At 37.7% G+C, this 14,775-nt stretch overlaps 1 protein-coding gene across 9 annotated transcripts in view; it reads left to right on the top strand.

Annotated features, from left to right (window-relative positions):
- The window catches only part of Lrrc7 (leucine rich repeat containing 7), a 401,293-nt gene that overhangs the window by 209,437 nt on the left and 177,081 nt on the right, over positions 1-14,775 (top strand). For all 9 annotated transcript variants that reach the window (XM_057793710.1, XM_057793709.1, XM_057793712.1 and 6 more), the window contains 2 exons: positions 5,589-5,678; positions 8,746-8,802. In XM_057793710.1, coding sequence (XP_057649693.1) covers positions 5,589-5,678; positions 8,746-8,802 — 147 coding nt within the window. The remainder of the gene's footprint in view (positions 1-5,588; positions 5,679-8,745; positions 8,803-14,775) is intronic.

Below are 14,775 nucleotides of genomic sequence, written 5' to 3'. Positions count from 1 at the left end.
TCATAGCTGTGTGAAGGAGTTGGGGTTACGTTTCATTTTTCTATTACCTTTCCAAGTGTTCTATAATATCATATATCAATTTCTTAATTTAAACCCATATAAATTAAAGTATTTATATATAAAATGTCATCCCAATTAGAGCAGAAGTCTACACATTGACTCTTTAATTACAACATATAAAACTTACTTCAATGGAACTTAACCATCCTATTATAGGTCTGATGTCTAAAATACATTTTTAGTTAGCTTCTAGAGAAAACATAATAAAAGAAGACTGAAGCAAAGTTGTCTGCAGTAAATCTAAAAATTATTTCTCAGTGATGAAAATAAACGGTTATAAAAGATTTTTAAAACAGAGTTCTAGTTAATATAGGAAGAATACACTAATGAGAAGACCTGTGACTGTTATCACATGGTTCTGACCACAAAACAAGTAAGCGTTTGGTTGTGGAATCACATCTGAGTAGCTGGTGCTAGAATCACCATTCACAAGCGAGGAAACTGAGTCTGCTGAAGAAAACGTATTTCAAAGGTCACACAGATGTTAGCAGAATTGCAGTTCAAGCCCAGAACTTTTAGCTTTAGTTCCAGTACTGCGTATCTCTTCATGTATGAGTATCTGTGTCTACCGTTGCCTGTCCTTTATGGTGGGTAGAATACATACATTTTAATTCAAGAAATTAAAAAAATGTTTACGTAAGAGAACCGTTTAATTTTAACACTTTTATTTTAACAAATCAATCAACTGTGGAAAACCATCAAATTTTTAAAGAGTGTAAAGTCATTTTACTATCAAATTATCCTTACTGTGTATGTTATTGGCTTCCATGACTACTTTGAATGCTAATGAGAATCCATGAAATCCATCTCGTCACTTTCTAAGGTATTTCTTCTCCCTCACACTTTCTCAGGCTCTCTGACGAAAACAGAAGGATTCGTCAGTGGGATTAGTCCCTTAGAAACTACAGCTGTGACGTAAAGTTAATAAAAGCCAAATGTTTTCTCGAGTAAATTTACTGGCTACAAATATCATGAAGATAATGCCTAGCCCACCTTATCGTCTATATTTTCACAGTACAGTATGAGGCAGTTTAGAAGACTTCTTATCCTGAAGTAATATTGATTTATCCTTGCTAACAATAAAAAATTCCTCAGTGCTACTATAAGCAATTGCTAGAAGCTTCCTGCCAGATAAGTGAGAACTTCGTGAGGGAAACAAGAAGATGGCATTCATTTTCCATCTCTTGTAGAGAGATTAGTTAGTGAATTTATACTGAAGTAAGCTGGGATAAAATACAGCCCTGATAAATTCAGCAAGCCACGCCAACAAGCCCAACTCTGTGTTTTTAAGTAGAAAGGCCCATGTAAAATGTCAGCATGTATGTGTATAACTAGGTTTAAAATATTACTTTGTATACTGGTTTTTTCATACGATTTATGTTTATTAATCTAAGTTTTCATTTTAAATCAGGTTCACATGGTCAATTTTTAAGCCTAATGGAAATTCTCTGTCATTATGAGTTTCCAAGTTGTGTAAACATTGCCACAGAAGCAGTAATAGGGAAGCAAGCTGTTGATCAGAGTGAACAATAAGATTTCATTTATTGCCACCTACAGAGAGAAGACTGAGGAAGGCCCACACTTCAAATATCCCATAACTAGAAAGCTCGTGTTTTATGCTTTTTAAAAAATTTGCAGTGACTTTCCCCCTCTGGTTTATTGAGACAGAACCTTGCTATATAGCTCAAGATAAATTCAAATTCACAATCCTCCTGCCTCACCACACACGAGTTCAAGTACTACATGAGTGCACCTTTACTAAAATTGGCATGGTCTGCCTTTTCTTTCCCTCATTTTGCATATGTTTATGCCTCTTCCTTTTTCTAAAGTCATAACGAATTCTTGTGATATCAAAGAAGGACAATGGCTAAGTCTCATTAGAAATCTATGTAACCTCTCTGCCACTGCAAGAAACTACCATGTAGAAGGCATGCAGGCTCCAGTGCACACAAAAGAAGACATGAAGAACAATAACTATTCAGTGAAGTTGCTTTCTGTAGGACCAAGGCCACACCTGTAGGGTGAGAATTCAAAACCCTCTAAGTTCCGTCTCCTACAGATTATTCTCCAATGTCAACTCCTGACACTGTTCCATTAACTCTCCTTGAACTAGGTCTCTGTCTGGGGTCTCTACTCATCTCTACACTATAAAGCCCCATCATCTGCTCTCCCCCATTCCCGTTTCCATGAATCCCTCTTTCCCAAAGAGTAAGCTTATACAAATACCCTCCTGGAAGCTTTATCCAAAACCAAAATCACTTTAAATTCAAGCTGGAGCAAGGTAGTTGCAGAATGAAATAACCAAAAAAAAAAAAAAAAAAAAAAAAAAAAAAAAAAAAAAAAAAAAAAAAACAGTGCCCTGAGAATTTGTAAAGAATCACTACAAGTCCATGCCAAACTATTGTATGTAAAGTTGCAGCCAAGTCTGCTGTAAACATGTCAGTACCCCCCAGTACTGGTGAGACTGAGGTAAGAAGACTGATTTGACTTTGAAACCAGCCTGAACTATCCAATAATTCAAGGCCAGTCTGGGATGTATAGCCAGACGCTGTCCCAAAAAAGGGGCGGGGTGGGAGAGGCAGAAAGCTGCCTGAGTGGGTAAGGCATTTGATCCACATATCTAGAATCTTGAACCCAATCCCCAGAATCCATGTAAAATCAGAAGGAAAAAACAAAGTTGTTCTCTGATATCCATACACACTGTGGCATGCATGGCCCCCACAATAAATAATGATTTTTAATTTTAAAAAGTGATGAAATAATAAGTTGAAATTATTTAGGGAAAGCTTTAGGCATGAATTTAAAAACAAAGAAAACCAGAAGACTTGGAAGTGGAAGAGAAACTGTGAGAGACCAAGAAGAGACAGAGAAAGGTGCAGGAGCAGAGTCGACCAAATCTGTAGATAACATTTACATGGAGGATGTCACTGTGAAGCCTGCCCATCTGCATAATCAGCGTGCTAATAAAAAATAATGAAAGAAAATTATTTCCAAGAAGGGAATTCTGTGTTTAGTTTGAGTTGACAAAAAGCAGCTGTTAGAATGAATGAAGGCAGAATATTCTGGCAAGAGTCCCAGGAAATGTGTTGTCAACCATTCAAGAGCTCCGCTGGACTCCGTCTCAGGGGGATGCTTCAAGGGCATAAAATTCTCCAGAGTTGTAGACAAAGCAGATGAGGGGGGAGGCTATTCACTCCTGCTCCACAGTAACTGAGAACTGCCCCTAAATTATTCTGAGGCCCTAGCTCAAGATGCCATCTTGCAGGGGACATTGCCAGGCTCAATAAACAAAAAACCACAGGGTGAGAGTCAGGGTAGAGGTGTAGGAAAACAACCAAAATGAATAAACACGTTTTCCACAGAAGGTGAAAATTAAAAACCATCATAAATCATTTAAATAATCATTGTATTAATAAGAAGTAAACTATTTTACATTACCAAGTTTACAAATGTGATACCAAAAAACAAAACAACAACAATAATAGTAAAACCAACGGTCAAGAAGAACAGAGGGACTGGAGAGATGGCTCTGCCTTAAGAGCATAGACTGTTCTTGCAGAGGACCTGGATTCTGTTATGGGAACCTAGTCTTTAACTCTGATTTTAGGGGATCAGACGCCCCCTTCTGGTCTCTTCAGGCACCGTATTCACAGGGTCTACAGATACAAATGCAAGTAAAACACCCACACATACATGAAATAAAACGGACACACACAAAAAAAGGAAGCTCTTATGCAGATGCTTTGGGTTATAAAAGGACGGAGCTATGAATAAAATTTGGCTATCCTGAGTAAATTTAAACTTGCATTTCATACAACTCAATAATGTCACTTTCGGGAACAGCATTTATGCAAACCTCTCGTGAAGGAACATTGGGTTATGTGTTCAAATGACTTCACCAAAGAAACATTTGTGACCACTAAGGTAAAATCTGGAAATAACTATCCTTCATCTTCAGGAAAATGCTAAGCTGTGCTGTGCCTGCATAATGTCAGGGTTTTCCAAGACAGACCAACATTTACCATTCAAATGAATGAAACTGAAAAAAAAAATGTGAAGCTGTTTTTTTAAAAAAAAAAAAAAAAAGCCTAAGGAAAATATAAACAATATGATTTGATTTATATAACATGATAACAAAATAAACAGGTTTAGGTTTATTTTTTTAGGAAGTTAGTTACACATTAAAAGCCTTCAAAAATAAAATAATGAACATTTAAGAATTAAGACAGACCAAAAATTGACACGTGCCTCAGAACCTGGGAGGCAGAGGTAGGTGGATCTCTATGAGTTCAAGGACAGCCTGGTCTACAGAGAGAGTTCCAGGACGTCCAAGGCTACAGAGCAGAGAGACAAACTGGAAGGTGTGGTCAGGGAAAAGCATGGGTGGTATCCACAGTACTAGTTCTGCGTCTCCACTCTGTTGCATCTGAACACTTACTCTTTTACATGGAGAAAACATTTCTTAGGAAAGTTTGAGCAGATGGAGAGGAAGAATGAGGAAAAATTCACATGTTATGTTCCAGAAGTGGAGTGAGGAGGCTGCAGTCGAAGCAAGGTCTGTTGACGAAAGTAGTGGGCATGCAGAGTGGATGGCCGGTGACGTCTGGATGACTGTAGGCCAGAAACACCGGAGTCATTCACTTTGGCCCATGATGCTGGCAGTCACCACAGGGAAGCAGGTTACAAAGTGAGGAAAAGGCAACTTAGAAATGTGTTATAGAAGTCCAGACAAGACTATAAATAAGGATATTAAAGAGTTAAAATAGAAATACAGTAATAGGGAAAAAATCCAATATTGTTCTAAGAAAAAGTCTCCTGGAGAATATTTCAATTAAATAAAAAGGGTAAAGATTTCATGTTTCAAGTAATTATTTCATCTAATTTCTAAAATTCTACTCAAGATTACTCTCCCTTTTCAATGTCACTCACAGCCATTATGATTCTGTTCAAATATGTTCCCAATGTTCTTGGTCATCTTTAATTAACAGGACTTAAACCAACTTTGCGTCTGTATACACATGTAAAGCTGGCATTGGAGTGGGAGTCAGTTTAATTCATTTTCACACGGGCCAGGCTTCACCGTCACAGTGATAAGCTGTAGGGAAATGCTGATGACGGACTGAAATTGTTAGATTTCCATTGAGAAGTCCTTGCCTGACTTGATGTGACTGTTCTATTAGGAGTAGCCAGTTCATCTCAAAGTCACATGGTCACTGAGCTTGAGATTCCCATAAAAATATCTTGGCTGATACAGAAGGTGCAGCCAACAGTACAAGATTCCAGCTCTCAATGACATCAATGCCAATTCAGAGAGCAACATGAACGGGGGAAGGGATCGTTTATTTTAATAACAGGCAAAGTTTTTTAAAGTTCCAGCTGTAACTGTATGCTCAATAAATTCTTTCATTACTCACACCAAAGGAGACTTTGAAGACATACTTCATTTCTCTTTCTCCTTCCCTAAAATAGATTTTTGTTGTTTCTATAGCAACATTGATGCAGTGACTAACTCTTTAACTCCCTTTTAGACTACCCGATGGCTTCACGCAGCTTCTTAACCTGACCCAGCTCTACCTGAATGATGCCTTCCTTGAATTTCTTCCAGCCAACTTTGGAAGGTAAGCATAAGAGATCTAACCTGTGTAATCTCGCTTTGCCTCTGCTAACTGCTTCACCAGTACCAGGATGTGAGTAACAGCGCTGATTAAAGTTGGGTCTTATTGGTACACAATAAGTGTTAATTAAATGGATAATAATAATTAACATAAAATTATGTATTCACATATTCAAAACAATTTTTAGGTGAATTAAAGTCAAATATAAAAAAAAAAAAGAAAGTCTAAGCCAGGTAGTGGTGGTACACGCCTTTAATCCCAGCACTCAGGAGGCAGAGGCAGGCAGATGTCTATGAGTTTGAGGCCAGCCTGATCTACAGAGAGAGTTCCAGGATGGGCTCCAAAGCTACACAGAGAAACGCTGTCTCGAAAAAAAAGAAGTCCAGATACTATGAGCAAACGGAGGAAAACTGCCCATGGCTCTTGGGTTGCAAAATTGCTTTATAGGCAGGAAGCAAAGAACAGCATTGTAGGCATGTAGATAGACTATACTTCTCATCTAAATGTTTTTCATATAGAATAAATGATAAAGACAAAATAAAGCAGAAAAACATTTCCATTATTTAAGAAAAACAAGTAACATCCTTAATGTATCGAGTTCTTGCAAATGAGCATGAAGCCATGACTTTCAGGAGTATGTGGGTGGTTGCACAGGCAGCTTTGATAAAATGGAAATAGGTAGCGATTACAGGAGAAATGTCCATCTCCCCAAATATTTGACACAATACAAATTAAACAAGGGATTTTACTTGTCCTTGCTTCTGAAACCAATTTACATAATATGCTTAAAAAACTTCAAAAATGGTTATTACCATTGCCTTTGAAATTCGTTACTAGAAATGGCTCATGCCATCTCTGGGTTTTGTAGACAAGTGTATTTTTCATTATTTTAAAAATGAAAACTGTGAAATCACATAAGAGTTTGACTAACTCTATGGTGCTGCTCCTATGTGACAGAGCTGTACAGAAATTAGTGGTCCTGGGAAGCACTTTCTAACCCTAGATAAGGCTAGAAAAGTAGCATAGCAAATATATAAACTGTTTTCCCAATATAAATACATGTAATAAAAGGATAAACTTCTAGATGACTTTGGTTTTTATTCATATTTTGTTTCAGAATCTTCCAAGAGTATTTTCTTGGATAGCATTTATGTCATAAACACCAAAGGCATTTTAACATCATTGTCAGCCTTGGTTGATTATTTCGAAGCTGTTCAAATGATTAACTGGGTGTGACTCAGCACCTGCCTCTTGACCGGGATAAGTAGGACATTATGTGGGGTGATGGAGTCACCTAACACACAGAGATCTCTCTTGCCCACTGTAAATGCAGTAACATGTCCCAGGCTCCTTCACTTCTATGGATGAGGATACCTCATCATCCTGAACAATACACATGAAAGAAATTTTTTAGGTCTTGCGTTTGTAATTGTTTCCCCAACTCCATCAGCCCTTATAAACTAAACTTGTCCTTTGGGTATCAACTACAGGACAATGTGCTTTAAGATGAGAAAAATCACAAAATATTTTTGATCCCTTAAGACACTTTTTGTCATGAATTTTTTGTTTTTGTCCTTTCTCTTTAAGCAGTTCTAAAATGAGTATGAGGTTTAGACCCAGAGGATACATAACAGCAATACAAAAGCTACTTTGAATTAGAATTTAAGTTTTATATAATCTGTCAAAATATTCTCTGTTTAATAACATAATGTTTACTTATAATAATTCATTACCTAAGCATTTTTTCTGCCTTCGGGTAGGTGGTTTGACAAAAGGATGCTCAAATTCTCTTCCAACTTGAAGGTTGGTACCCTTAAAAGACTGAATAGGTCTATAACATCATATTAGCACAATCACTGGGATGTGAGGTTTTCAGATCTCTAAGGAACTCTCACTAGTGGAACTTTTGTGCACTGAAGCATGTTACTTCATAAAGAATTGAATTAAAAGAAAGTTAACTTGAGAGAAGGAAAAGGAAAGAGGCTTGGATAAATACCTAAAAGCATACTAAAGAGAGATGACAGATGAAATTGTTTAAATAGTGAGGTTTTTTTTCCTTAAAAATCAAGATTTTGGCAAATCCAATTAGTATTTGTTTTACAGAGCTTTGTGAGAAACAGATATAAAATTCAATCTAGTTCTGTATAACAATGTGTTCCTACTGCAAACCTCACGTCATAATGTGTGAGGTGCCCTTTGGGAACACAGTTGTAACCCAAGAGGCAAAAAGATGAAAACAGCATCTTCCGCTCAACATTCACAGACAGAAGATCCTTGGGTGCCCAAGCACAAATCCTTTCAGAAATGGAAAAATGTGAATCTTGGAGTCAATAAACATGACACACAAAAGTGTTTCCACTGTCCTTTAGTGAGATCAGAAAGAACAAACACCATAACTTCTGGTGTGAGGAATTGTGTGCTATATGCATGACATCATTTAAAGTATTCAAGCCGAGGGTTTGATGCTATTGGTGAGGAAGCTACAGTTAGGAGGGCAGTGGAGCTGACTAACTTGAATAATGTTGTAGAGAAGGAATGTGCACTCATCTCAGTTCACACCAAGTCGACGGCTCTTTCCTCTGGAATATTCCGCCTGACTTTCAGATCTGTCTACAGTCTCTTGATGAAAAGCATTTCTATATTCCAATGAACATAACACCTGAAATTTCAAAGACAGTCAATAGCCTTTTCAACACACATATTTATTAAGTATAAAAGATAATGTGCTGTTATGAAACATTAGAAACTTAGAAGGCTGGGATTCAAAGATATAATCAAATACCTTTAGTTTTAGTAAAAGTCTTATCATTGGTCGGTGATGATGCAACCCTGCTCATTATGGATTTGCATATTTCTTTAAAACTGGCCAAACACACTTGGTATACAAAGACACATACAAGCAAAATACCCATACCCATTAAAAATAATAATAACTGTATCTGATACAGTTCTAAAAACAGCTGAGAATTTCTGTCTAATTAGTGACCGTGATTGTTCACCTTGCCATGCGGATGTTTTTATATAGAAATAGTGATTTTAAAAAGGTAATTTTCGAAACTCTTTTCTATAGACTTGTCAAATTGCGAATCTTGGAGCTAAGAGAAAATCACTTGAAAACTCTACCAAAGTAAGTGACCACATCTTTTTCACAGTTTCCGTTGTGATGTTTTCCTACTAGAAAAAAAAAATGGCTTTTCACGTTTATTCTGGCAGCTTTGCCATTTTCACAGAATTGTTCCACACGTTCTCACTAAAGGTCAAATCTACAGTAAACACTGTGGATTTGTATGAAATAGTAGACTTCCTGCTTTGCAAACCTGCTCACTGGCAGAGGTCTTGCTCATGGCTGAAGACCCTTGCCAAGAGTCTAAACCAGCATCTCTGTCATTCTGACAGCCGTTTCCCGAGCATCAGTCTAGGGTGCTCACTCTGCAGGTTACACTGTGGGTTGTGATAGTTTACAGTCTCCCGTCAAAGCCAGAGATTTTTAAGAGTAAAAAAGACTAAAATTTTTCAAGAAATCCTAAAGTGGTTTAGCAAGTGAAAAAGAAAGGGTTATATTCACATTTTCTTACAAACTGTTTTTTTTTTTTGCCAGTCTATTTTAAAAGATGATTTATATAAGAATACAGGTTATTTTAAAGCAAAAGCTAATTTTATGCAGCTTTGTAAAATACTTTTTCCCCTGCTTTCCTTCATTCATGTATAGTGATATGGTTTGTGTTGCATAGGAATAATTATTTTCAAGATCAAAATCTATTTGTAATATTTTTCACGCACTTAAAGTGATATACTTTGCCTGTGTACTGTGTTAGTATTTATTGCTTTACTTCTGTTCTGCAAGACATCAAGTATATCAGTGTATTTCCAAACTTTCAACAAAGTTTAGCCATATTCCTCTGCTGTATAAAAACTTAATTTTTCCTTTATAAATTTATTCCCTGAGCAAATAAGCCTAAATACACTGATAAATTAACTTAAGTGCAATTATGTGTGATGCAATTTCATCACTGCTACACAGTGCATGGGTTTGATGAGGAGTCCCAGCCATACCTTGAATCTGCTTAGACAAACACATGGAGAACCGGAGAACCATGTGGTTGATAATTCTCCCCGTGTGACAGTTAAGATGAAAGCTTCAAAGGGAGGCATGTGCTCCACCCCACAGCAACCTGTGTATAAGTAATGCCTTTCCTGGACTGGAATCCTAGACAGGTAGAAATGAGGGCGCATGTGTTCAAGTGTTGGTCTCCTGCGCAGAAAGCTATTGCTGCTGTTTCATCTGGACAGCTTTTGCTTGTCACTTTGAAAGCAAAACCACAGCTAGCTAGAACATAAGTCAAGACGGAAGAACAGTGATTGCTTATCCGATTGTACACATTCAGTTCTAGGAGAAACACTAAGTGTACAGAGGAGCAGCTGCAAAGGTAGCATATAAGGGCTTCAATCTGAAATACAAAATAAACCTGATATGCCTTGTAAGGATGTTTTTGATGTAAGTTGTAATATATAAGTTATAATCTAACATGAATTGATAATATGGACTTTGTAGACATTGAGTAGCAGTACTCTTAATTGATGTGTGTGTTCTGTAGGCCTTCAGTATACTCCCAGTAGCAAGTAAAATTAAATTAGATTGAAGAATTTGTCTGAACTGTTTGGAAATATAAGACTTTGTAAATGTTTCTTAGAGAAGGACACTGGGTATTTTTGGTAGACTGTTATGTATATCACAGCTATAACTTTTATATTTAGCAATCATTTTCAGAGGTATTTGCAATTCACAATGTTTGTTTTATGCTATGTCAACAAGAATCTAAGAAGAAAAATGTAGACCAAGAATGCATGATACATTAGTTTTGACGTCTGCGAAATGGAAACTACATAAAGACATCCGCGGAATAAAGACATCCTCAGAATAAAGAAAGCTGTTTCCATGTATAGCCTATCTGAATGCCATCTGAACCTATATCCTAGAGGCACATGAGAGTTTTGTACATTCCTTTAGTTTGCTTTTCTAATAAAATAAATCTAATGTAGTTTTAGGAAAAAGGCATTTTAGTTTTAAAATAACAGCTCAGGAATTAAGAGATTAAGTTTTCTTGGAATCACAAGCAAGCTGCAGGCCATTGATGGGTCTTTAAATTTTTCTTGACTTATTTTGTCTTAAAAGCTACAAATGCCTGGCAATCTGTAGAAAATGCCAGAGTATATGAGACCTGTGATATTATAATGCGCCCCTGTAGCAATGTGATGGGCTTTATGTGTGCAAAAATCTAGAATCTCCGTGTTTTGGTTTAAACACGGGTATAAGCCGTCTCTCTCCTTGCAATGCCCCTGTGGCTCTCCTTTAGGTGTATCAGAGTGGTGAGAGTGAAGGCTTCAAACATTTGCCTAAAAGCTCATTGGAGTAGTCAGATCAGCACTGGATGTGGTAACAGAGAACACCAGACATCTGAAGAGAATGTATGATACTAAGTAAAAATCTTGAGATTCAACAATCCCATTTTTCTTACAAAACAAATAATTATCTGCTTAACTGAGTGCTCTGAGTGGTGATCAAATACTGTGGGACTAGTCACTCAAATGAACGTTAGATGTGACGGGAAACCTGTCTTTATTTGCTCTGTTTCATTCACGGATATTTACCTGTCTACTCCTTATGTTCTTCCTTTGTTTCTGTTATGAGAGCAATTGGGTGTCAAAATTGAAAAAGCAGTTTCTGACTGGCTCAGGGCGTCTCAGAATGTGAGAGCCCAACTGTTGACTGGACTGCAGCTGCCCAAAGTTCTCTCTGTCTGGGGTCTGCTTCTGTGCTCTCTAGGGCGCTTGGCAAGTGTGATTCTGGCTGGCTATGGGTAAGAGGTTAGGGTCTTGGGCACATAAAGCTACTCTCAAGTTGCAGTTAGCTTCTCTCAGAACTGCGGGTAGGGGAGTAGAAGAAAGAGACAGGGGAAGCCTTGATATTTTTATAATTTGATCTCAAAGGTGAGATGCCATGACTTCTATCATATGCTGTGATCTATGAGCTTTGGTACCCTGGAGTAGGCAGAAGATATGAGTGGCTCTAAGAGATGGGATGACCGGGGCCACTGCAAAGTTGTCTGCTGCTCAGCATGGCTGGCCTACTGTTCAGTTATGAATTCTGAGCATAAGATATAGAAGGGAACCTCAAAGAGAACATGCTGGCATCATTAGCCAGGAACAAAGTTTCTGTCTTCCAGAGCTCACAACCTACTTGTGTGTCTGTCTAGAAACCATATCACTGCTGCTTCTGCATCAGAGGTTTCCTTAGGCCAATCCCACATTGCTGATCACCTCACTCTACCATTTGAAGTTCTTTCTATGATTTTACCCCTCACTTAACTTGTAAATGGGATCATCAGACGATATCAGTGCCTCTGAGGAAAAGACTTTGTTTCTTTGTTTTTCTCCTCCTTTATCACTGCTGATTTTTCTTCTGCCTGCATCATGGCGGATAGCAGTAAATAAGCAGGATGCTGACTTAATGCATCACAGTGGGGATATTACCACCATATGGACTGAACATTGATGTCTCCCAAATGTTCCCACATAGAAAATTATATAGGAATCTGATGACATCAAATGAGTCTCTCCTGAGCCATGCAAATCCAGAGGTAAGCCTGTGAACGGCTCTAAAATGGGAAAACCAATGAACATGGTAGGTAAGAAGGCTTAGAGGTCATTGAAAGAAGGAGCTTAATGACAGAGGCATCCAACACAAATCCATGTCTTCTGAGTAATAGACTCTGGTGAGAACCTGGAAAGGGCTGTAGAATCTAGAAGATTTTAATTATCAACTTCTGATCTTGGAATCAACTTAGGGTATTTCTGTGGCCCACTGCTAATTTTCATATTACTATTTTCACCTAGAAATAACTTATTTAGCAGTTTATAAAATAAGACACACTAAAATACCTAGTATACTATAGGGAAACTTCTCCCCCCCCCAAAAAAAAAAGCCTCCAATCTCTAACTAAGGGCTAGACCTGTCCAGAGGAAAAGTTAAATGAAGAATTTTTTGTTGGCATATCCACTCAAGAAGAGGCCTTTGTTCAGGAAAGTTCCCCTGGGGCTGATAATAATATTAAACCCCATTATCATCTACCACATCTCTAATTACCTGTAATTTAAACAGTAAATCTTCAAGTATGCAAAGAATAATCTGAAAATGTTCAACAGTTTATGCTACATAAACTAGTAAATGGAGGGTCTCCTGTTTATATGGTTTCATCCCTTCTGCATCACTGCTGCTGTTAAGTGTTTCTCCCATGGCAAACTGAGCTTCAAAAACATTACATCCTTCCTGATATGTGAATGCCTAGCAGCACACACACACACACACACTTCTACATACATATACACAACATGTGCACAATGCACACACACACTTCCACATACATATACACAACATGTGCACAATGCACACACACATAACACAGGTATACATACATGAGCATACATGCACATATGCACACACTTCCACATAAATATACACAACATGTGCACAATGCACACACACACTTCTACATACATATACACAACATGTGCACAATGCACACACACATACACACAGGTATACATACACTAGCATACATGAACATATGCACACACACACTTCCACATACATACACACAGCACATGCACAGTGCACACACACATACACACAAGTATACATAAATTTGCATACATGCACATATGCACATACACAACACATATACTCAGATGGCGCTGACACATTACACCTTGAGTGGACACATTGAACAGAATGATTCACTATGACTGATTCGGGCACTCAACAAATCTACCCATTCTGCCACATATGGAAGAATGTCCTTCTTAAAGGCTGAATGAGACTCTGTCACATTGCACACCACTTTGTGTTTATCCACTCACTTGTTACTGGACATCTGAGTTGGTTCCATCCTAAGACTCTCATAGATGTTGATGTAGCAACATGAGAGTTCATGTATTTCTGTGAGGTCTTCATTTTGATTTGTTTGGGCATGCTCAGAAGTAGATTTGCTGGGTCACATGATAGGTGCATTTTTAACTTACTGACAAGATTGTTCATCTCAGTTTACCACAATGATTTCTATAGTGGCTATATCTTTTTACATTATACCAGAGAGAATATTAAGTTTTACTCTGAAAAGTTATTTTCAAAGACAATTTCTAAGAATAAAAGTTTCTTACAGTCCAGAGAATTATTTATTACATCTGCACTTTAGGTTTCAAAGGAATGAGTTTATACAGCACTCAGCAAAGCAAAAGTAAAAGAATAACTAGCAGGCAGCAGACGACACCATCAAGTCAGGCAGTTGTAACATCTAGAATAAATGCAGAGAGAGCAAGCAAAGGGACCATCATCAAACCAGGAGCTTACAGAATCCCAATCAAAATTTCTCTGTTATAAACTTCCTGCTTTCCCTTCCCAGTGCCAGAGTTTCTATCACATAGGATAAGTACTAATCTCTATTGGAAAGAATGTCTCCCATTGGCTGTTCTCAAGGATGCCATGTTTTTAACTTAGCTATTTCCTGTTCTTCTTTTTCTTCCCATCACAGAGGTAAGGGGTCAACCATTTCGAGGATGGAAAAAGTTTGGGCAGATTCTTGAAATAAACGTGCTTGAGTCTGAGGCAAAGCAGGGGAATAAAAACGTTTAAGTTTAAGACAAAGGAGGCCTCCTCACTGGAGGCTGTCCTTCCAACAAGCTTATGTAACAAGTGACAATTCACCAAAGTAACATATAATTACATGTAACGTTTAATTTCATGTAAGATCTTATACTTCCTGCTAAAGCTACTTCGTTGACAGATTTGGAGTACATGAGCTAGCTGTGTTCTCATTCCCATAAACTCTTCTTTCTTTTGCCTTCTATTTTGATATCAGCTATCATTGTCAACACACTGAAGGAAAGCTGAGAAGCAAGTGTGCATTCTGATGTGGGCAATAGGACCACAGTCATTTCTGCTTTCTGATCAATGTGTTGTAGATGGACGGTACTTGACCTCCATTGCAGTGAAACACTTTGAGGGTTCTCTAGTGTTTTGCTGCATTAAAAAAAATCCCTTGTC

The sequence above is a fragment of the Chionomys nivalis genome, chromosome 18 (assembly GCF_950005125.1).
Source record: "Chionomys nivalis chromosome 18, mChiNiv1.1, whole genome shotgun sequence".
Lineage (NCBI taxonomy): Eukaryota > Metazoa > Chordata > Mammalia > Rodentia > Cricetidae > Chionomys > Chionomys nivalis.
Note: the sequence above shows the minus strand (reverse complement) of the source record. Positions and strands in the feature narration are given on the sequence as shown.